The sequence below is a fragment of the Cydia fagiglandana genome, chromosome Z (genome assembly GCF_963556715.1).
Source record: "Cydia fagiglandana chromosome Z, ilCydFagi1.1, whole genome shotgun sequence".
Classification (NCBI taxonomy): domain Eukaryota; kingdom Metazoa; phylum Arthropoda; class Insecta; order Lepidoptera; family Tortricidae; genus Cydia; species Cydia fagiglandana.
The window spans coordinates 37,558,507-37,583,704 of NC_085959.1; the positions used below are offsets into that span (position 1 = coordinate 37,558,507).

At 39.4% G+C, this 25,198-nt stretch overlaps 1 protein-coding gene across 1 annotated transcript in view; it reads left to right on the plus strand.

Annotated features, from left to right (window-relative positions):
* The window catches only part of LOC134678127 (phosrestin-2-like), an 80,833-nt gene extending 58,716 nt beyond the window's left edge, over positions 1-22,117 (plus strand). The window contains exons 6-13 of the mRNA XM_063536576.1: positions 1,207-1,363; positions 2,787-2,802; positions 14,576-14,590; positions 15,982-15,991; positions 18,991-19,078; positions 19,665-19,773; positions 20,359-20,497; positions 21,106-22,117. Coding sequence (XP_063392646.1) covers positions 1,207-1,363; positions 2,787-2,802; positions 14,576-14,590; positions 15,982-15,991; positions 18,991-19,078; positions 19,665-19,773; positions 20,359-20,497; positions 21,106-21,644 — 1,073 coding nt within the window. The 3' untranslated portion in view covers positions 21,645-22,117. The remainder of the gene's footprint in view (positions 1-1,206; positions 1,364-2,786; positions 2,803-14,575; positions 14,591-15,981; positions 15,992-18,990; positions 19,079-19,664; positions 19,774-20,358; positions 20,498-21,105) is intronic.
* Positions 22,118-25,198: the final 3,081 nt, after the last annotated feature.

Consider the following 25,198-nt stretch of genomic DNA (forward strand, 5'->3'; position numbering starts at 1 on the left):
AAATAAATAAATAAATATTACTGAAGCGGGGATTTAATAAAATATAGTTAAGTTTCCCTTTGGTTTGCATGATGTGGAATCTGTAATCAAAAAAATGAAAGCTTAGATCTACACGTGTAGTCGGGTATTTTTATGGAGGATGACTCACGCTAGACCGGGCCGGGGCCGGCCCCGAGCTTCCCGCGCTTTTTTTTCTATGGAAAACATCACGTAATCACCGATCAGCCGTCATATAAAATGACCATACCTCGCAATCGAGCTAGCAAAACCGTAGCAAATGACAGTTGAATGTAAAGGTTAGCGTTCATATGTCATGAATCATCATCATGACTCATGATAACATAGTCACTATTTTTTAAATTTTAAAGTTAAATTTGTGTTTCAGGAAAGTAAATTATTAAATTACTTATTTAAATTTTTGTTTATTTGATCTCAAACTACGGTTTTGCTAGCTCGATTGCGAGGTATGAAAATGACATGTCGGACGTCTCGGCCCGGCAAACACCCGGTCTAGTGTGAGTCATCCTTTAACCAAAGCAATTACAATTTAAACGACTATGATTATTTACAGTCTAGGATACGATTCCGGTTAAGCGATTGCCATTTTGTTGAGTTATTTATTAAACACTCAGAAATTTCATACGGAGGAACTGGGACAACGTGGGGGAGGGGAAGAAAATATAATTAATAAAAAAAATTGAAGATCTTGTTAAAAAGTAATTATACTTTAAATTTATTTATTAGTGCATACAAATTTAATATAGGATAAGATAAAGATAAGATAAAAAATAGTTTATTCAAGTAGGCATATTACAATGCGCTTATGAACGTCAAATAAACCTTTACCGGCTCCAACCGTACACCTCTGCCCCGAGAAGATTTAAATCCCCCCTCAATTGGAGGAGGGTATCCCAATATGGGACCGGCAACAAACTCGGCGGGACACATCTTTTCAAAACATTATTACATCTTATAATTAACATGCATTACGAGTAAAAGTAGGTACTTACATACCTAGAAAAAAATTAAAGAACTAACCTACAAAACTTAAAAACTACATAAAACTAATAATTAACTACAAACTATCCCCCTGCGGAATGGTGCCGTATCTTGTTGTATCGCAATACTTATTATTTGTACTTTAAATTAATTTCATGTTGATATTCAAGTCTCGAATAGAGGCACTAATCGTCACTCTGTCAGCAGCGGAGAAAGTCGACGAGAAGGTGTCGCGGCGCAACATGGTGCGCATGGGCATCAGGGTCCTGCAGGGCGCGTCGCGGGCCGCGGCCGCCGCCGCGCTGCCTCCGCCGTCGCCCGCGCACAACTCCTTGAGCGCTATGGCGCACCACCAGTTACTGAGGTACTATTTAAAGGCTTACTGGGCCAGCGTAGGCCAGTCTGGGAGACGGAGAGGGAGCAAGTGATATTGTTATCTCATTCCCTTGGACTGGCCTGCGTTGGCCCAATACGTACAGGGGCCTTAATACGTATTATTTTTTTATAGTGAAGCCTATAGGTTAGCCTATAGAAACTGTGAAACGCGTCGTGCCAAATCGTTGCGTTTTTGGCTTAGGGGCGTCGGCAACCTGTATGGTTAGTTCTAGAGCTACGGGCAGGTATTTTCATTCTTAATATACAAGGGAGATAAGGGAATCCCACTGCAAACAAGTTTGGTAACCCCTGGTCATGCCAAACACTAGAAAAAGGCGCAATATTCAAGCCTGGGTAGATTTGAAAGCGTAACCTTTTAAATACCTACCACTAATACTACCTAGTAGGTAAATATTTCCCTCTGGGTTGGAAGGTCAGATGGTAGTCCCTTTCGTAAAAACTGGTGCCTACGCCAATTCTTGGGATTAGTTGCCAAGCTCCCATGAGTCGTGGTAAAATGCCGGGACAACGCGACGAAGATGATGACTCACATAAAATATTTAGTAGGATTCGTCTACAAATGCTTCGTTGAAAGATCATCAAGTATTTACGGACAACATTGTGTTATACACAAGGTCCTATATCAGTTCAACGAAATGCTCCTCCATATTGAAGTTTCATTTCTTTGTACAAGCAAATACACCAGTTACTCTCAAAGGCTCAAAGCCTAAAATCGCGTGTACACACTACAAATGGGTGTTTGTAGTGACCAGCAGCCGTAAACGCATAAGTCGGCTTGTTTGCCTGTCATCCAGCTTTGGGATATCGGGTTTCCAATGTGAGGTTATTCGGAAATGATATCGGTTTTCCAATATGGGGTTATTCGGAAACGAATTCGATACTGTGAAAACATAAGATTGATGCTCGTTAGGCAGCTATGGGATCACAGAATCGGACATCCAAACTCAAATGAAAACCCTCAATTTCAATAAACGAAATAAAATACATTATATTTGTTTGGTTAGACCAATATTCGGATGTTGAATATTTCACAAAATTTTCAACATCCGAATATTAGTCTTTTCAATTTTTTATGTACCTTACCTTTGCATAGGTAAGTTATAGTACCTAGTGTCAGTACATTAAAACAGCGGTCGGCACCCGCGGCCCGCGAGCCGCATGCGGCCCGCGAACCTACTACTTGCGGCCCGCCAGTCTCCCTGGCTATTTTGTATTTAATATTGACAAATGACAATATCTGATAAAGTCATACATATTAACAGAGTGCGGCCCGCGTCCACATCGTTAACTGCTATGTGGCCCTTGGCTGCTAAAAGGTTGCCGACCGCTGCATTAAAACATTACAAACCAAAATATTTTAGACCCAAAGTTGTATAGTGAGCAAGTACTAGACTTAAAACGCGCATGGTGTATACAACCATTGCACTGAGTCGCTCAAACCTGAGCCTATACAGCCTACTTTTTTTTGCTGACGCAACAAATCTAAAATAGACTACTCCGCTTCTATTTCTGAATTCAATAAAACACAGACAAATTAGATTTATCACTTTCATTCCTTCTCCTATTTCCGCGCCGGAAAACACCCCAAGGTTTTCTAAATCAAAAGGCTTAGATTCGTCCCCATTTCCGCAGTAATCAATCCAGATTTATAACTCTGTATCTTTAGGTATTTAAATAAAAGTAAACAAAATGTACCCTCAATGACACCTTAAGCCAGTTGAGGGTAGATTAACTATAGGGTAGATTAAGAGGGTAGATTAGAAAACATTACATGATCAAATAATTTAGGTTAGTCAGGCCGTCCAGTGACAGATAAATGTTATAACTACCAGAAAATGTACAAATTGTACAAAGACAAAAATATGTATATGGGCCCTAATAGGAGAAAATTAACCTTTTGAATAAGATATAACCTAACCTAGCCATTTACACCGCCAGTTCCATCTGAATTCTGTATACAAACAAACTTACCGTAAAACGGGGTGAGTAGGGTTCGCGGGAGAGGTGGGTTATGAATGGGGAGAGAAGGTTTGAGAGGGGGGTGAGAAGGGATTTTAAGGCTACTGCTACAAAAATAATGTACCTATTCCAATTTAAAATGGAGCTATAGTAATACGCATAATAAAAAAAAAACGATCCAACAATCTTCCAAAATCACCTTTGTATGAAAACCCCTCTAACCTTAAATACGAGGCACTACGGGGTGAGGTGGGTTTTCCTCTTTATTGTCACAGTTATGAAATGGAACTACCCAAAATAAAATAAAAACTAAAAGACAAACGTCCGGAACACTTATTAATTATATAAGGTGTATTCGGGTAATACCGAATGTCGGTTAATTCCGAAATTCAGATGAAAATCACCCTAAATTCCATCATAATAAAAGTCTCTTTTCGGAATTATCCGGCAGTTTTCGACATTCGGAATTACCCGAGTAAACCTTACACCATTCAGTTTTCATATGTAGAAATAAAATGTTATCGGGGTTTGAATTTCAGTTTTGACCCTACTCACCCCATTTTACGGTACTCTATTTATTTGAGTACTTACAAACGCATTTACCCTATTTATTTGCGAAAATTGAGGGCCAGAAACAAATACCGTAAAGGGCAAGGGCAAAAAATAACCCCGTATTTATTTTAGGAGTATCTCGCGGCTCTAGCTCTTTACGAGCAATAAGTACGTTAAAATTCGTTAAAATAAAAGCGCCACTTGCATCATGGCACTAACCCGGGGTTGAGCGGTTAAACCGTTAATATATTTAACCACGGTTGCTTCAGGTTTAACCGGTTAACCCCGGGTTAGTGGAAAGGTGCAAGTGGCCCTAAGTCACCTTTTTATACTTATGTTGCTTTGCATGTAGATCACTCTCTTTATACATAAATAATAGTATACATCAAACACATAAAGGAATATAAATGGTGGAAGCGCTGGTGGTCTAGCGGTAAGAGCGTACGACTTGCAATCTGGAGCTCGCAGGTTCAAACCCCGGCTCGTACCAATGAGTTTTACGAAACTTATGTTCAAAATATCATTGGATATTTACCAGTCGCTTTTCAGTGAAGGAAAACATCGCGAGGAAACCGGACTAATCCCAATAAAGCCTAGTTTAACCTCTGGGTTGGAAGGTCAGATGGCAGTCGCTTTCGGAATAACTAGTGCGTACGTCAAATCATGGGATTAGTTGTCAAGCGGACCCCAGGCTCCCATGAGCCGTGCCAAAATGCCGTGATAACGCAAGGAAGAAGAATGAGACATAAAGGCACATAAATGGAATCAACTAAATATTTGAACTGTTAGAAAATATCTGTCGAAGTAATTGATCAGCCCAAGTCTTCCTTTCCTTTTAAACATTCAAACAGCAAATCAGTGTCATGAAAATATCTATTAGATCGATTGGGATCTATCCCTAACGTTTGCTTCGTAGATTGTACCTTATTCCCTCGCCTTCGCAAATTGCACCCTAGGGTCTATTATACACGCAGAGCACGACGTACCTTATCTTATCTTATCTTATTGTTTTCGGGGGCCCTTGCGGATACACTTCGACCCATAGGGATCTTTTGTGCAGTTACCCCCTAGAAGAGATCCGTCAACTACTCAAGAGCTTTTCCCACCATATCCATGTGTCGGATGATGGAGCTCATGGGTAGCGTTTTAAAGTCCTTTGGTTCCAGGTATCCTGCTCCAAAGTCCTTCATTCTTTGTCTGGCGAGGGCGTGACATTCACACATTAAGTGTCTTACTGTCTCTTCCTCTTCGCCACACATACGACAATCGGTGTTGTCAGAGTGTCCCATCTTGGCCAGAAATCCTTTGACCCCGTAGTGGCCAGTAAACACCCCCGTTATGATTTGGAGTTGTCTTTTGCTAAGTTTCCAAAGCTTTTTGCTCCAGCCGGAGTCTATTCCTTGCATAAAGAGCTTTGCATGCTTTAGACCCGTCAGACTATCCCATTCTTCCTGGTGTTTAGTCTTGGTATGGTCTTTAATAGCCGTTGTGATGGTTCCCTGTGAGAGCCCCACGAATGGTTCCGGACCTATAAGGTTACTTACAGATCCGGCTCTGGCGAGTTCATCTGCATTTTCATTGCCTATGAATCCCTCGTGCCCTGGGATCCATACCAGTTGCACCCTGTTTTGCCTTCCAAGCTGGTTCAGAGCTTGGACGCCATTATATACCAGTCTAGAGTCCACTCTGGGAGCTTCGAGCGCTTTGAGAGCGGCCTGACTGTCGCTGAGTATATAGATATTCTTCCCTTGGGTTCGCCTAACTATATTCTCATGAACACAGGCAATTATAGCGAATGTCTCGGCTTGGAAGACAGTGGCGTAATTGCCCATGCTTATGCTACTACTAAAGTCATTTGCATAAATACCTGCCCCCGTACCAGATTCTGTCTTAGACCCATCTGTGTACCATATAATGTCGTTTTCATCAGAGATTGGTGCTTCAAGACCTTCGGTCCACTCAGCCCTTGTTGGAATTTTAACGTTAAAATTCTTATGGAACACAAACTTGGGTTGCATCTTATCGCAGCCCATGTTCGTAATCCTTTCCATGAAATTGTCGCATTCCATGTTTGTGTGTTTGGTCTTTGGCTTGCTATCGCTCCAGAGTCCTGTTAGGGTCAACCTGTGTAGCGATTTCCGCGCCTCAGATTGTATCACTAGGTGTAGCGGCGAGAGGTCTAGCAGTACCTCCATCGCCGCTGTTGGCGTCGTTCTAAACGCACCAGTAATAGCCATGCATGCCGTTCTTTGTATTTTCATAAGGGCATCCCTGCATGTGCTCTTTAGTGTCCTTGGCCACCATGCCAGGCATCCGTACAAGATGATAGGCCTTACCATCATGGTATAGATCCATCTTAGTACCTTTGGGTTTAGACCCCACGTTTTGCCATAAGCCGATCTACACATTCCAAACACTCTAAGTGCCTTGGTGGTTGTTAGTTCGACATGCTTTCTCCAGTTCAGCTCTTTATCTAGTGTAACGCCTAGATATTTCACTTCATTGGACATTTCCAGTACCCTTCCATAAAGCTTCAGCTGCTTCATGCCATTAAGGGTCTTTTTCCTGGTAAACGGTATTACTACTGTTTTGCCTGGGTTTATGGAGAGTTGATGACAGTTGCACCATCTTTCCACTTGCTTCAGTGCTTTATTCATGATTTCCGATACTGTTCCCGGGAATTTCCCGTTTACAAGAATCACTAAATAATCTGCGTACCCTACCGTATGTATTGGGCCTTTGTTTAGTTCTTCCAACAGTGAGTTAACTACCAGACTCCAGAGAGTTGGTGAGAGAACCCCACCCTGTGGACAACCCTTCGTAGCCGTAGCTAATATTTCATCTCCCATAAGGGAGGATTTTATTAGTCGGCTATTTAGCATAGTACCAATCCATCTACAGATTGTTGGTTCTATGCCATGTTTAGATGCTGCAATATTGATTGCCTGATACGTGGTGCGGTCAAATGCCCCCTCCACGTCTATAAAAGTGGCCAGACATAGTTCTTTGTTCTCTATCGCCTGTTCCGCTCTGGTTGTCACCAGGTGTAGTGCCGTTTCAGTCGATTTACCCGGCTGATACGCACACTGCAATTGGTGCAGCGGATGCCTCTTAAGAGGACCATCCCTTATGTGTCTGTCTACCAGTTTCTCCAGTGTTTTGAGGAAAAACGATGACAGACTTATCGGCCTGTATGATTTGGCTTCTGTGTAATCTGCTTTGCCTGGTTTAGGCAAGTACGTTACCTTTACCATCCTCCACACACGCGGTACGTGTCCGAAGGCTATGCACGCTCTGTACAGTCTACCTAAGTGCGGTATTAGTACATTAGCGCCCTCTTGTAGTAGTATGGGGTAGATTCCATCTGGCCCCGGGGCTTTGTATGGTTGAAATGTGGATAGTGCCCAATGTATCTTATCGTGATCTACTACCTTTTTAGACGTGTCCCAGTTGTACCTGGTCGTGCTGATGGATTGTTCCATTGCACCGGTTGCTACATCGTCCGTTACGCTCCGATGTATTATCGAGCCTGGGAAGTGTGTGTCACACATAACTTTGAGGGTTTCTAGCCCCGTTTCAGTCATTCTTCCGTCACTTCTTCTGATGGAAGTGAGTGGAACTGACTTTGTTGCAGCTAGTGCCTTTGTAAGTCTCATGCCTTCCGGTATGGACCTGATTTGATCGCAATGGTTCATCCATGCTTTCCTTTTTGCTTTCCTCACAGCTTTGCTGTATTCCGTGAGTTTTCGCGCGTAATGCTCGAAGTCATTGGTCCTTTTAGCATCATTGAAGACAGCTCTGGTTTCCTTCCGGAGTTTTGCAATCTCCGGGTTCCACCAGGGCACCTTCTTCGCCAGGATTTTCTTTTCCGGGCAGTTGTTTGTCCAAGCTGTATAGACAGCTTGTGCTATTCTGTCTGTTTCAAGTTCTATGTCAATAATAGAGTTTAACTTGCCTTTAGGGTCTCCCAGTTCCACCTCCAGGTCACTTTTGAATGCTAACCAGTTGGTGTACGACGTACCTACATGAACATGAGTATTGATCATTTAAGGGCGCGCTACACGCTCCGATCGTGACGCGACATTAAATATTTCGTATGAGTATGGGAGTTTACTTATATTGTGAATACAAACACCGATGATGTCAAAGCAACAAAAATATCGCTCTTTAAAAAACTAATAATATCAAATAAAAAGTAGCCGAGGGGATGTCGGGCCATGTTCAGTTTAAGACTGCACACCACAGGGTTCCAGTAAAAAAACCGGACAACATAATAGACCGGACGTCATAATTTCATAGAAGTTTGACGTTTCAAATGCACTGCGTGTGCTATCAAAATCGCTGCAGACTTTTCTAGGTCTGATTTTATCTATATTATTATTTTATTGTTTTGTATAAAAATATGAAAAATACGTCATGGAAAAAAAATGTGAAAATACGCACATGTGCTTGCATGTATACAAGTCCCTAACTATGATTTTTGACACTAATAAACAACGTGTTATTATTTAGCAAAATATGTAAATTATAATTCCTAGTTTCCCCTATCCCTATGGGTTGGAAGGAGCGGTGGCAGTCGCTTTCGTAAAAACTAATTGCCTAAACCAATTCATGGGATAAGTTGCTGAGCGGACCTCAGGCTCCCGAGGGCCGTGGTAAGAAGCCGGTAAAGAATACGAGGAAGATGATGATTTGGAAAATATGTAATGGTACCTACCTCATCATCATCATCATCTCAGCCATAAGGCACTGGTCCCACCGCGAGCTAGTAAGCTATGAGCTATCGGCTATAAACACGAACAAAAGATATTTATAGCTCACCGCTGGGCGAGTAACTATAAATATCGCCGTGTCTCTTTTATTTACACGGGAGTGCTTATCTTTTGTTCGTGTTTATAGCCGATAGCTCATAGCTTACTAGCTCGCGGTGGGACCAGTGCTTAAGACGTCCACTGCTGAACATAGGCCTCCCCCTTATGGGGGGTGAATGCCATAATCGCCACGCTTGGCAGGCGGGTTGGCGATCGCAGTCGAGTACACCGAATTTGAGGGACGCTGCTGCCCGTCCACCGGTGTTCTTGGACGTAATTTAAGGACATACCCGGCTCCTACCTACCTTTAGTATAAATTTACATGAGTAATTAAGCCCTCTGTAGTTAATAATACTGTACGTAAATCAAGTACGTTAACAAATAGGGATACCTAATTAGAAGTCGTCCGTCCGGTCGGGCCGTATGGCGCGTCATTTAAAAGAAAGGCATCCATTGATGAAAACGAGGCTAGGTATGCAATAAAGAGTATTCAGTTGGGGAAATTAAACTTTCGGGTCAATTCTCCCTGTCAATTCCAATCCAGAGTTCGAAATAATTAAACTTGTTAACATTTGGTAAAAAATTTCACTCGGATAGGTAGGTATTTAATATGTTTACTTATTATACCTATTGGGTGTTTAGTCGCGTCCTCCCAGCTATTTTGCATTTTGAATATGTACAGCGCCGCGCCGATACCCTAGACTAGAGAATCTTTGAAGTTTTAACAATAGATTACATAAAACATATTACATTTATAAATATTCTTCTTTGGATAAACATGCGTTCCCGATAGGTACACTACACTCTCACCGAGCGTAAGCGTGAGCGGAATGGAAGTCCATAGGAAATGTTTGTTTGTACACCTGTAAAGGTAGAGCCTTGGTGAATCCATGATAAATTGTTACAATAGTAATTACTGGCAATGTAACCCATTTCTCACAAACAATAAAGGTTAAGGGGCCCACTGATTAACAGTCTGCCGGACGGTATCGGCCTGTCAGTTGTTCGGAACTGTCAAAATTTTGTTCTAACTGACAGGCCGATACCGTCCGGCGGACTGTTAATCAGTGGGCTCCTTAATGATTATGAAGCGCGTGTCCGGGAGCGATATCATGTCTTTTTGTGTTATAAAAATAAAAAAAGTAATCGCTGCAGTCAAGCATAATATTGCTCATATCTAAATTTCAGGTACCAAGTACCAACAAATATTAAGTGATTATTATTTTTCGATTGACATTTACGCAATAATCATATTAAGGTGTCTTGCTTCTGGTTCAAAGATTTTATTATTACAGCCCACAGTATATGTATTATTATTATATGTCTGTCTTTTCATATTTCGGGACCATGGGGTCCCGGACCTTTGGGAGGCGTGCGTGGGGCCGAAGCCAACAGCGCCTTGCCTGTCCGTTTTTAAACGCTTAAAAGCGAAATTTATTCTAAACGCAACAATTATTATTATTAATTAATTATGTCTGTGCTATTAGCTTAAATACTACGGCGCCTGCTATAATTACGGCTTTCGGAAACGGGGCGCTCGCTTGAGCGTTCATAATGCACATTATAATATGTCAGCGGAGACGCGGGACATTTGAAGGACTACTGGAGCATGGCCTAATTTTAGGCGACATGTGGTATTTTTGGCTATAGCAACCACGGCAGACTACATACATCTTAAGTAATCATCATCATCATCATCATATCAGCCAGAGAACGTCGACTGCTGGACATAGGCCTCCCCCAGAGAGTGCCACAATGATCGGTCTTGCGCCACGCCACCCGCATCCAGCGGACTCCGGCGACCTTTACCAGGTCGTCAGTCCACCTTCGGTAATCATAAACCACATTATTTTCTGGTAAAAATAAAATAACAATATAAAATTAAAACAAAAATTTTCCGCCGTTCCCGGTGCGAAGCATTTCCACGCTGGATTACCAAGGTCAGTCCTTGTACCAGGAACTACTCGAATCCCTCTATTTCCAGAGCCAACGGCCTAGCTCGCGTGTAAAATTGATGTAAAATGCTATACCCGATAAATTTTAATTCATTTTATCGGTATCGAATTAGGTATAGAATGCGACCCTCCTACACGGACCGGTCAGCCCCCACCATCAATTGAAACTGTTATCACCGAAAGTGAATTGACTGGAGAATTTGTTATATTATTGATGAAATCATACTTCAAGTTCAAATCAAGTGATGTTATCAAGTTGTTTGTTGTTTATCCCTCTGGAGGATCCAAACTATGGAATAAAAGTATTATTAAAACACAAGGCTAAATTAATTGCGTAGTCTACACTGAGATAATATTTGCGGATTAGCTTAGGCTTAGACTCAACAACGACATGGTCAAATTAAGTATTTAATACTAGCGACCCGCCGCGGCTTCGCAAGGGTTAAAAAATTAAACACCTAAACCTTCCTCAAGAATAATTCTATTGATAAGTGAAAACCGCATGAAAATCCGTTCAGTAGTTTTTGAGTTCATGGCGAACAAACCTACAAATACACACACAGACAGACGCGGCGGGGGACTTTGTTTTATAAGGTGTAGTAATATCACAGTAACTCGTTAGGCTACCTAAGGTAAACCCATCAGATACATCGGAACGGCCCAGATGGTCAAAAATATGTGAAAATTCAGTTTAATGTCTTGATTATGGTATAAATATAACCTAACACATGTTTTTTTTCCAATGAAAAACAAATGAAAGATGAGCTACGAGTATAAATACTTTAGTAACACCATCGCCCACTTGGTTTTATAAAAATAACAATCGTAACTCGTAAGTCCCTGCGTACTTGCACAAGTACAAATTAAATTCGAGTTTTGAACTCTGATAGCAATAAAAGAAAGTTCCAAATTCAAAGGCGCAAAAATTGTCTTGGGTCTTACGAGGTTGATATATGTCTGTGTCTATTAAGCTGTCCTATGAATACTCGTCCTTTTGGTAGAGGGGGTGGCCGCTTTCTCTTTAGGTTACGGATTACGGACGACAATTTTCTACCCCGATAAATACTTAGGATACATGAGTGACCACTCAAGTGAAATCAACTACCTATTTCGTCTGTTGGTCAACGATTACTTTTGAAGTACAATGCTTATATTGACAATATTTTTTTGCCGACTGCCGTAAGAAGGTTGTTTTTCGAGTACAGTGGAACCTGGATAATTGCAATCTCAAGGGACCGGCCATTTTTTGTCAATTAACCAGGTTTTTCATTTAAGCAGGTCGTGTCAATTAACGAGGTTCAAAAAATCGTTGGGTCAATTATAGAGGTTTTCATTAATAGAGGTTGCGTTTTGACAAATTTCTTTTATAGAGGTGCAAATAACCATTGAAAGTAGATTTACACGCTTACGTTCTAGGTTTCTAGTCTATAAAAAAGCTATATATAGCTTCTGGCAACACTTGCACTTTTACACTACATTATTTAATTACTACTTTATTTTCTTATTAATCATTTGGGTTTAAAAAATTCCATTGAATTGTAGAAGAAAGTTTTATTAGAATGTAAAAAGCATACCTACTTTGTTTTTGATTTTAACAAGACTATTTCACCTACTACAGGCTGTGATAGATACCCAATAAATAAATTGAATTCTGGATGAAGATATAAATAAAATGATCATTGCTATTAAAATATTGTTTCTGCTGTCTACAACAACTACATTTCAATTATAGAGGTAATAAGTAAGACTCGTTTCAATAATAGAGGTAAAAAAAGAGCAAAAATAACGGATTTTTTTAAGACAGTGTCAATTATCGAGGTCTTAGTTGCGATGTGGTCAATTACAGAGGCAAAATTACCGAAAGCACTAAAATCTAAATTGCAATTATAGAGGTTCCAAAATTTCAATTATAGAGGCCTTTTGGTCTCAAGGGACCGGGACCGGACTTTAGGTTGCAATTATTGAGGTTTTCCATTTATCCAGGTGCCAATTAACCAGGTTCCACTGTATATGTATATGCATGTCTATCTCTTCAGGTACAGTCGCCATCAGCCTCAAAAATATCTGAACACGTACTCTAACGCCTTGACAATATTATAGATGCGTGGTCACCTTGTGAACACCTTGGCCACTCCGATATATGTGATGGCATTACATCAGTATTACTGCAACAGTATTTTCCTACAGCACTATGTTAAAAGTTAGTTGTGGAATTTAGAGGTTACCTACATGTTACAATGTTAAAGTACCTACCAGTCTTTGATGCCAAAATTTTCTGATTTACGTCATCAAATATGGCCGCCAAGTGGCCGCTATGTGAAACTTTGATAACCTAAGTATAATAAACGCCCATAATTTATATCCTGTCTTTAAAATTCTGGGAAAAACACACAGGGAAATACTGATGAAACATATTTTGATTCAACAATAAATCTCTCCTGATATATTTTTCGCGTTAAAACCTGTGACCTCAAAAAGATTGGATAAAATGAAGTGTTTCTTTTGGAACGGAAATAACACTGGTATTGAAATAAATGTCAATTCTCGGGATAGAATTGGGCTGGCACTTATTATTCAACAGAATATCAATGAGATCGGGATAATAATGTATTTTCTTCTGCCTTAGGCTAACGTCTATTATTATAAGGGTCAAATACATATAATGTCAAACTTTTTCTAATTATTGTTGTTGATTTATTTTGAATAGAAATATACAGTCACACTCATTTGATATGGAGGGTTTTGAATACCCACTTTAATTGATGTTTCAAGTTATTAATTAGAAATATAAAAAATCACCACCCGTTTAGGCCAAGATAAGTCTGCAATGATCTTGATAGCACACGCAGTGCAAGTATTATTTTATACATCGAACTTCTATGAAATTATTACTTATAAGTAACACTTGCACTGCTTGTATGCTATCATAATCGTTACACACTTATTTCGGTTTATCTCTACATCCCTTTTTCTGGGAAATGAAAACGTATTTTCAAATAAATGTAAATACGAATAGGTATTATGTTTTATTTCAAGAGTCAGTTCTGCAAAAGTTGAAAGTTATATTTAACTTTATTATGAGCATGGAATTTAATAAAACGAAGTACAGAGCAACTAATAAATAAGTACTTGCGCTGAGGAAAAATACTTCCACTATTATGTTTTTGTAAAAAGCAAATTTATTTTGAGTTTTATTTTTCAGCTGAATAAAAGAAGTGTAAGATATATTTTTTTAAATACCAGGTATTTGTGTATTTTCAGGGTAGGGTGTCCTAAAAATACTTTGCCAATTATTTTTGACTGCGGCATATTGTTAAAAATTGTGACAAAATTTTGCTTTTGTGTATCAAAACTGAATAGAATATTTTAGGTAATATATTTTGTATTGGTTAAATAAATGGTTATAATTTTAATTTTAATGGAATTTTTACAACCGACAAGAAACATTTTTTTAAATTAATAATTAACGTATTTTTGGACCACTCTTCATTAGTACCAGTACCAATATATGCTTAATATTAAAATGCTTTGTTTTTTTCTAGGATAAGAGGAAGGAAAAAACATCAGGAAGAGACTTCCAAGGAACAGCCAGGTTAGTTCTTATGTTAGTCTAACTCGGCCTTATAAAGGGGACCAGGTTCTACGATCAAAGTGTATTACTGAAAGAGAAGAAACACTAAAGCATTGCATCTCGCTTTCATTGCGGAATTAATGATGTCATTTAATGTTACCATCGTGACAAAAAACAATATGTCAATATGATAACTTAAGGTGACATTCAGATTTCAACGACACAACAGCTGCATTAGTGGGGCCTATTTCTCGAACGATATTAGACTAATATTATTAGTGTGTTGCTATGGAAACTCATGGACTAATAATATTAGTCTAATACCTTTCGAGAAATGTGCCCCTGATGTGACAGAGCGGCGGTGTAGATCCTTGATAAAGAGGAACGATTGTCGCCGAATAACAGCACGTTACTGCTACAATGATCATTAACATGAATTTTGTTATTTAATAGACCTGTAAATCTTGCTTGTTTGAGATAATTTTGCTCACGCCTTATTCAATATAAGTCTACGTAGATACACAAGAAAAACGTTTCTACCTTGTTAGCCGAATTTCCTAAACATACTGCGACTAAGACTGCGACTGCGACTGCATCTAAGAGGATTTCACACCCAAATCTGATTGCTGGTAAACACGTCTGTTCTGCCTCTTTGAAAAATTACCGTATACCTTCGTCCCCAATGTTAACTGTACATCGGTGGACCTTACGCCTATTGTAATAAGGTCCACAGATGTAAAGGAGGGTTCCTGTTTGTACAAAAGTACCGATGAGAAACAATCAATTTCCGTACAATGTAATCTTAGTAAAGAGCGATACGATATAAAATGTAACCCTTTTCTTGGCAACGTATCTCGCTAAAAGGTCAAGGTCATGGTCAATACGGATAATGTGGCTACAGGTTTTCTGTGGCTGATTTTTACATTTTACACATTGATTAGTGCTTAGTGTGAGTTCGTACATTTGCCACTAAACGCAAGTAGCAAAATTGAACTCGCAATAGTCGCAATAAACACTAATCAATGTGCAAATAGATCCCAATGTGAAGGCCAGCCGCACTTAAAAATACCCGTATTGACATTAAATATTACTTACCCTATTTTTGTATTATTTTCATAGATTTTTATTTGTTTATTTTGTGATTTTACATTATTTTTTAAATAAATTTGTCAAAAAAGGGGTTAAAATTCTGTAGCGGTAAAAGGGAATTTATATTATAGGAAGCGGTCGGATTCAGAAGAAATCATTATTCCTGCTGTATTATTTGTTTGTGTATACTTGTATCATTAGGGATAAGTACAAGTTATTGCAACATTTGAAGAAAAGTTTGTACAAACATGTTTTTTTGACATTGATATTTTCATACGGCCATGCACTACAGGGGTACTACATAATTGTTTTCCATCGTATTTTCTCGGAAACGTTGGTATTTGTCATGCTAGTTCAGTCAATGTCAGTATTTTTTGTACTGAGACTGACTGAAATAGCAAGACACGTTTGTAAGTTTCCGTGAAAATACGATGGAAACAATTATACACTACCTACATCTGTAACACGATTCGAGGTTTTACCCGTGTCAGTCATATAAGTGTCAGAGTGACGTGCTCCGCATAACGACCGTATGTGTATTTGGAAACTTCTTCAACTGCATACTTTATTGCTTAAGAACAAGGTACACACTTGAATGAATTATCAAATGCACATACGGTTGTTATGCTAAGCAGTATGAGTGACACAGGAAAACTGCGGTAACCGTGAGGTGTAAGAGCAATTTACCAGGGTCGCTTACATAACGCTACTACTTTAATACTTATGAATGCTAGGGAGCCATTTCTTATTTTATGGCTTGGCTCAAAATTATAAAGAGAGTCAAAATTATTCGGCTTCCTAGCATTATTATTAGTATTGAACTAGTGTGACGTAAGCGACGCGCTGTTGAAATGCTCGAGGCTTTCATGTCTGCCTGCCAAGCGACGGCTCGCGGATTGTTTTATAAATTTTCTCAGCACAGGTAAAAAAAAACATAAAGTCGAAAAAACATGGTTGTGACACAATAGAGAATAAGAAAAAAAACGGGTTTCGAAATGCCGACCGTCGAATTTTCCTGTGCTTTGACAATTTATTTCAATCCATTTTTTGCTACGCGGTTGTATATAAATAGGATATTGCAATAAGCGAAATCACACTTTTTAAACAAAATAAAAATTTCAGAATTTTTACAGAGTTTTATGGAGTTTTCGTGGAATACAAGAATGGTCTCCTAAAATACTCACAGAATAGGTGAATAAAGTTTTGCTCTTTTAATTTGCGAAATAAAAGGTTTAATTAAAACTTAGCATTAATAAAAATACAGAGAAAAGTTAATCCGCCTAGATACTAAGTGTAATTAGTAATTCTAGGTATAGTCAGCCCTTAGGAATACTTAAGCTCGAATTAATTACCTATTTTGAATAAATTGAAGTAACTTTTATTATAAGAGGTACTCGTAATTTAGAACAAACAGGCCAATTCGAGTTTTAGTTACTCGATCTGGTTCCAATATGATGATAGGTACTACAGAGGGCCTACCGCGAACCACGTTCGACGTGTTGCCTCTCTATCGCACTTGTAAATTCGTACGTAAGTGTGACAGGGAGGCAACACGTCGAACGTGGTTCGCGGTAGGCGCTCTGATCTGTCAGTGTCAAAAGTGACGTTACTTTAACCAAAAACGTCACTTTTACACTGACGTATCAGTATAATATCGGAAATAGATCGAATAGGTAACTAAAACCTATTGATAATTAAAAATAAAAACCGGGCAAGTGCGAGTCGGACTCGCTCACGAAGGGTTCCGTACCATAATGCAAAAAAAAAACAAAAAAAAAGCAAAAAGAAAACGGTCACCCATCCAAGTACTGACCACTCCCGACGTTGCTTAACTTTGGTCAAAAATCACGTTTGTTGTATGGGAGCCCCATTTAAATCTTTATTTTATTCTGTTTTTAGTATTTGTTGTTATAGCGGCAACAGAAATACATCATCTGTGAAAATTTCAACTGTCTAGCTATCACGGTTCGTGAGATACAGCCTGGTGACAGACAGACGGACAGACGGACGGACGGACGGACGGACGGACGGACGGACGGACAGCGAAGTCTTAGTAATAGGGTCCCGTTTTACCCTTTGGGTACGGAACCCTAAAAACGGACATCATTATCGTCGCGATCTGTCTGCTGTTTTGCATCCTCTATCATAGAAACGGTGGTAAAAAGTGCTTATATAATATGTGCTTTTGTCAAATAATATAATATAATCAACCTGATGTATACAGAATGGCGTTGTACTTTACTGTCCTACTATACGAGTACCTACACAAAACTTTTGAATAAATTTTCCAATGTAAAATTTTGCTCGTTATGCTTGTAGGGACATAACAAAGCATGTACGTACCTACCGACCCACAAGACCCACATTTGTGCACATACTGTCTAGAAAAGGCGTAATTTCATACAAACAACAACCACTTACAACTTTTCATATACACGGTGGCGAAACTTGGGTCCATTCATCTTGGTTTGAACTTTGAAGCACAGGAAATCGATGGTCTTTTGTTTGCGCAAAACTCATTTCCGAACCTCTGCGGTCCGCTTACGTCACCGTCGAGTTAGTAGGTACTGACGTGAACACATGTGCAGGTCGTGGATCACATGAGCCTCGTTTTTTTAGCATTAGGAAAAAGGTAAACAATCTAAAACGATTTTAAAAAATAAGTCACAGTAAATCTTATAAGGTATGTAACAATTAGATAGCACCTTTGCACCCGGTACAGCCCGCGGATGTCTTTTAGATTAAAACATTTTAATATTTAGATATATGTAAGTTACTTTTGTATGATTATTTATGTACCATTAACCTTTTGTGTAATAAATTATATAGCATTAGATGATCAATATTTTACTTTCATAAATAATAGTCATGTACTATAATTTAAAAAGCGTTTTTCAATAAAGAGAGACACGCCAAGATTGTTTACCATTTTTAAAATGCTAAAAAAATGAGGCACGTGTATTTAGTGCTGTTTTCTGAGTGTTATTTATTACACGTAAGGGATGCGGTCCGTAAATCCTACATTTGTGACCTAAGTCTGGAATTAATGTATCTTTTCATCACACTCCTATCCAATCCTAAATTACGATTTAGGGCTCTAATTAATGAATTTTTTCATCACACTTGCTAGGCGATGCGGTTCGTAAATCCTAAATTTCTATCTAGGGCTACCACAGCCTCTGACAAATCCGCTAGCCTAGCAGAGCTGGCGTTGTAGCAAGGAGCGGGTGAGCGGCTTAGCGAAAAATAGTATGAGCAACGCTTATGGCTCCTCTACACGATGGGCCAACACCGGCCACTCCAAGGGACGCATTTATGCGTTAGAGGGAGCAAGTGATATTGCTGTCTCATTCTACATGGCTGTGTCCCTTGGAGTGGTCGGTGTTGCCCCATCGTGTAGAGGAGCCATTACAGGCGCGGACGCGTGTAACAGATTCTATCTAAGTTCAGTAACTTCTCGTGCGTGCGCCCGCTCCGTGCACCCGCGCCAGCTAGCGCCACTTGCATCCAGGGTTATCCGGTTAAACCTGGAGTTCCCATGGTTACCAGAACAATTTTACACTGCGTTAACAGTTTAACTGGTTAACCCCGGTTAGTGGGATGGTGCAAGTGACGCTTAGAGAATTAACTTTTGATGTTGAAGTACATGTATTTTTAGCCGCAGAAGCAGGCGAAAGCTCCAACCCTACAGAGCCGGCCGCGCCTCGCGTGGTCGTTGAAAAACCGTTCCTGCTTTGCGACGGTCGGTGAGTACATCATTTTAGAACATTTCACATGTAAGTATAGTGCTTTCTGATCATATTATTGTTGAGGGAAATAAGGAACGAATAATATATACGAAATAGAAATATAATAGAAATAATCATTTTGCATGCCCCGTTCATGAGCGTTCCTCACGGTCGTATCAAAATAAGATTAAAAATGTAAAAAGTTATTAAATCTGAAATGGGCTCTATGCCTCCGAGTTTCTTGTTTGAATCATCTTACTTTGAAAATATCTACAAACATTAAATGGCTTATCAAAGAATTCATAATCGTCGTAACTTTAAGACATAATTTTAAAGGCAATTAACTGGTTTTGTGAGTGCTTCCGAGCCGAATAAACTTTTATAGGGGTCGGGGATACAGATTACCTACAATACGCTGTTTAGATACGCCACGGTCACAACTTACAGTCAAAATTATGATTCTATTTTGGCCTTTGAAGTATACATATATTGCTATAGGGTCAGAGGCCCTGCCGCGAAAAACGCGAATAATTTATTTATCCGCCTCTCTATCGCTCAAATATGACTCCTTTATACCTGTACATCTGGTATTATTTTTATACAGACTGAGGCTGGAAGCGTGGCTGGACAAGTCCGCCTACCACCACGGCGAGCCCATCATCGTGAGCTTCTCCATCATCAACCACTCCAACAAGACTGTTCGACGCATCAAGGTAACGTATAATTTTGATGCAGGACCGGGCATTCATTGATATTGAATAAATGTGTCCGATATACTTGCGAGAAACGTATGGACGAAAACTACATATTATTAAATTCTAAACATGTTTATTTTATGTTGCATGATCGAGAATCACACACATTAACTAACAGAAGCAGTATGCTGTACATAGACATGAAACTGTCAGCATCATTTCATATTTGGGATTCTTCTTACTAAAATTTTACCGGTGTGTGTGTGTGTGTGTGATTTCACTCGTTCTATTCGCTTTTCTCCACACTAGACGAATAGTAGGTACCTACCTATATTAAAACTCATATTTATTCACAGATTCTAAATTAATTTAAGTAAGCCCAATCATTACTTGAAGTAAGTAAGTTAAGTTAAGAGGACATTTGGACGTCTTGACAACCTCTCTGCTACTTAATTGGTGTTTTATTGGCTATGGCGCGATATTCCTAAATTACCTTATTAAAGAAATTGCAAGAAAGAGATAAGAAAACTGGGAATCCTTTAAAACTCCAAAACGAATTGGCAATAAACTCCGCGTTTCAAAATTCTAACGTCCTTCCCTCAGGCAATGGTCGTCCAACATGTGGACGTTTGCATGTTCTCGAACGGCAAGTTCAAGAACGTGGTGGCCTTCGAGAAGGACAACACCCCCGTGCTGCCCGGGCAGAGTCTCGACGGCTCCTACACTATGATACCTAGCCGGGGTGAGAGCCTTGTTCTTTGTGTAGGCGGTGGTGGTTCAGCACGTAGAGGTCTGCATGTTCTCCGACAGCAAGTTTAAGAACGACGTGGCAATGGTCGAGGATGACACCACTCTCGTCCCGCCGGGACAGCGGCTGGATGAAACCTATACAATGATACCCAGCAGGGGTAAGATTTGACATAAGATGGAATACTACTTTAGAACCCGATCACGGATAAAAAATTAGACTCAATATTAACATTCTCACTTAAGTTAGTCATTCAGCTTGAAACAGAGTCTACTTTTGTGTGCCAGGTTTACTCGTAATACTTTTCCGCGTTAAAGGGACTTAAAGTCTAAAAATAATCCTAAAGTCAAGAGCATCCACACACTATTCGTAGAAAGGTAATCAGACTTGGAAGCAGGTACAAGTCAATATTTAAATAATATAAGTAACTAAAATCAGGATGAAAAAAAATGGCGTTGACTGTTACAGCAAACACATAATCACATAGCACATAATAATGATTAACGCATATAACCCTGCTCATTTATGTTTAACTACAAAATTGTTAATGATTAACCATTAAAAATATTCGTAGGTAGTATAACTCCAGTCATTGTTCACAGGTGTCACAAAGAATTGGATAGCCCTCGAGGATTCCTATTCAAAAACCGGGGCCTGTCTAGCATCCACGGTCCTGTGCAATTCAAACTCGCCCGAAGACCGCAACGTGTTTGCCATTTACGTGTCCTACTACGTGAAGATAAAACTGAACGTCAGCGGTATAGGCGGAGAACTGTCAGTTAAGCTGCCCTTCTCGCTCTCACATGCTAACATTAATGAAGCTCCTACTGATAGTGTGATGGAAGAAGCTACGCACCGCATGATCCTCGAAGGCAGAGAGAACAGTGACGACGAAGATGAAGATGAAGAAGATAAGGAAGACGAAGAAGCCACTGCGGACGAAAATCAACAATCTGACTTAGAGGAAGACTCAAAACCTGTAAACGGGCGTCGTTGCGTCTCCGCCGACGTTTGCGTCAACATCATCGAGAACAAATTGTGTGAGAGGCCTCGTTTCGAAGGGCCAACTCAAGTCCGTAAGTGCAACCCTGATGATGACGACATGAACCTTATTGTTCGCTACCCCGGCCCGGATACGTGATCCGACGAGGAGCCAGACGCAACCAACGGGGCAAGCAAGACTGATGAAGCAACGAAAGCAACACCGCGCATGATCGACGTCCATGCGAACGTCGAAGAGAAAACCAGCTTCTTTGGAAAGCTGAGGCAGTCGGTTTGCTGCTTGAACCGTCGTCATTCGTAAACTGGACTGTAAAAGTCTTTGCCTTCGACAATTAACATAGTGATGTTGAACTGTTATGAACATTGGTATTATTAAGAGAAACCCTAGCTTCAAATTACCCGCAGTCCAATGACATTGAAATGTCAATCGTTTTCATGTTTATCTAGTCGGAACTTTTAAAAGTTATAACTGTATAATTGTTCAACTGTAGATTAAGGATCGAAGTCAGAAGACTTGGTGGTGCCGAATTAAGCCTGAATGGAGTTACGCTTACTAAATTATAGTAGGTTAGACATTTAGCGTCATTAAGATCTACATTATTATGAAAAATATTGAAAATGTTTTTCGTTTCACTTAGACATTTTGCTAATCCAGAATCATAATCTTTTTAGTTGTTTTTCCGTCAGGCTAAACGTTGTGGTCAATAATTAGTTTCAGTTAGACCAAGAAAAGTCTGCAGAGATTTTGATAGCCCACGCAGTGCAGGTGTTATTTAATACGTCATAATTTCATAGAAATTTGACGTTTAAAATAACATTTGCACTGCGTGGACTACCAAAATCTCTGCAGACTTTTTTTGGTCTAACTCTATCCACAACAGTAATTTAATAAATTTAGATTAATTTTTGAACATTAAGGTGCCGATGAGCCAAAATAAATGTTGTATTAGGTTAAAATATCACTTAGTTACTCCCTATACTTAACATAGGAGCTCCAAACCTCTTAGACTGACGTCTGTGAAGGTAAAGAAAGGGCATGAAAATATTACAATTTGCGCCAAAAAACCCATGATCTAACTAACGTAACAAATAGACCAATATACTCGTACCTACTTAATGCAGATCTTTACGAATTTGGTAGTGAGTTCTCTAGGCACATTTTATACCCTAATTAAACCTTTATACTTCTGGATTTGTTAGCTGTAAATGATATACATTTTTCGAAACGTTTTGGACCAAGGTCGTGTTTGGGAATTCTATAAGTCTCTGTTGCCAGTAAATGTATTCCTAAGAAGTCTTCTAACTTTAATTATAAGTGTACCTATAATTTTGATGTCTTTTGATCATAAAAAATTCAATAATGTTAAAATTAAATGCTCTTTATTTGACCTGGGCCCATTTCTCGAACGGTATTAGTCTAATATTATTAGTGTGTTGACATGGCAACCCATACGACTTGACAGTTTGTGGACGAATAATATTAGTCTAATAACGTTCGAGAAATGAGCCCCTGATAATGACATAATATATCTGTAATCCAAATCCGGCCATCCGAGCGCCGATTGCAAATGCGTTGCTAGCTTTTAGGATGAGAATACGCTCTTGACTTGAAGTTTTTAACATTACGGGCCGAAAATACCGCAGGAAACAGTTCATTCCACTGTTTTTTCAGTGCGAAGCAGGAATTTTGGAGTTGATTAGGGGTCGATAAATAGGGTCACACCTAAACTCCTCTCTCTTGCTAGCCTGACGTCAGGTATATCTGCCGCCTTAACAAGATCTTTTCTATCATGATGTTGATGATGTCAATTTCAAACTAGTTTTTAAACAGCTGCATATTTGTATAGGTAATATCAGACTCGCCATCCACACTTGCCATTATAACTAACCATGGAAGATCTCAATCTAGGCTAAGTAACCATTAAGCATACTAAAGTATATAGAACCAAATATTTTAGCGGATTAGGTATTCTTGATGTTTTTGAAATTGTTAAAATAAAATGATATGACATAATAGATATTCTTTGAGAAACCTTCAAATATGAGGCTTATATTGAAATTACCACTAGGCTCAAAAGTTGTTGGAAACATATGAATCGACATAATATTTTTGGATTGATATTCAACCCACCGTGAAATTTTGTGTGATATTGCAATCAAAGTACTAATGTGTGCAGTGTACAGAGATTTTTTTTTGCTTCCAGTACAGTCGCCATCAGATATATTGGGGCGGCCAAGGTGTTCAAAAATATCTAAACAAAGCCTCTATTATCAAAGTGTTAAGCGCTAGTCTGTGTAGACAACTAGTCTTCTCGAAATTTCTATATTTCTATGCAAGTTTATAATAAATTATCTAATACCTTGGCCTCAATTTATCATCTGCCGTTAATAATAGGACATTGAACTATTAAGGAAATACCCGCAACTATTCTAACATCCGTTTCCTGTAGTTGAGTAGAATTGCAATGTAATTTATAGTCCTTAAATACAAGTTAAGGGTGGGTTGCACCTTGTGCAATCACAGAACTGACCAATTTTAAATACGGCTGCGTCTGATGTCATTACGTAGAGAACTGTCAAACGTTTCACACCTGCAATGTATTAACGATGACTTTGTCAAACGGTTTTGTACAACTGGCCCTTAATATTACATAATGTACAAAATAATTTATTTTAAATAATGGGCCTAATTTTATTAAAACAACCGAATTAACATACGTAGGTACACGTGAAAATTTAAATGTGATAATTTCAAACAAAAACTATACTAAAATAAAACTACTCGAAAATGTACAAATTGTTTGTTTACATTTATTTAAATACCTTAAAAATACAGAGTATAGGCTTACAAATTCTCCTTTAACGGCTCGGCCACGACATCGAGCGACTTGCGACGGCGAGAGCGATAACCATAGGTTGGAGCGTGACACAGCGATCGGACCTTTCTCTCCAACCTATGGTTATCGCTCCCGCCGTCGCAAGTCGCTCGATGTCGTGGCCGAGCCAAAGCTCCATTATAGTTATGAAAAGCCCCAATATCCTAGGAAAATATCGGGCAGGAGAAGCTTTTTTTAACACTTCTAATAAAGCTGAGAATCCGATATTTGGCATGATAAAATTTAATAAGTTAGTTTTAAATTCAAGTGTATTTAATACAGGTTTCTGCAGGTTAGCTGTAGGATCAAGGAGGGGACAGTGGCTCGGTAGAAAAAGGCCAGGTATCGTGCCTCATTCAATCTAATTTCAAAACAAGAGAGGCGGTACTTGGGCGACTGAGCCACTGTCTTGACCGCAGTTATAGTGTGTAGCTTTCAAATAGAGCTCGACGGCTTATCCTATTGTCTATTGTTAAGTAAAACCGCTCGTGCCACGTGCCACAACCACCTGCACAAAAAATACGTACTTCGGTTACTGAGTGCCGGCGAGTCGAACGCTACAGAACCAGTCTAAAATGTGTCATCGAGATGCGTAACAAAGGCGCGTTATCGGAGAGCGCACCTACAATGTTTTTTTGAGCGTTGGACTAACCCGCGCTCAGGTGCCAAATAGAATAATGAAGACCATTTTTTGCAGGTAAGTAGCACGTGCGGTTTTAGTTAACAATAGACAATAGGATTAGCCGTCGAGCTCTATTTGAAAGCTATACACTTTATCTGCTATACGCGTCAGGTCCCCGATGGAGACCCCTTTGTG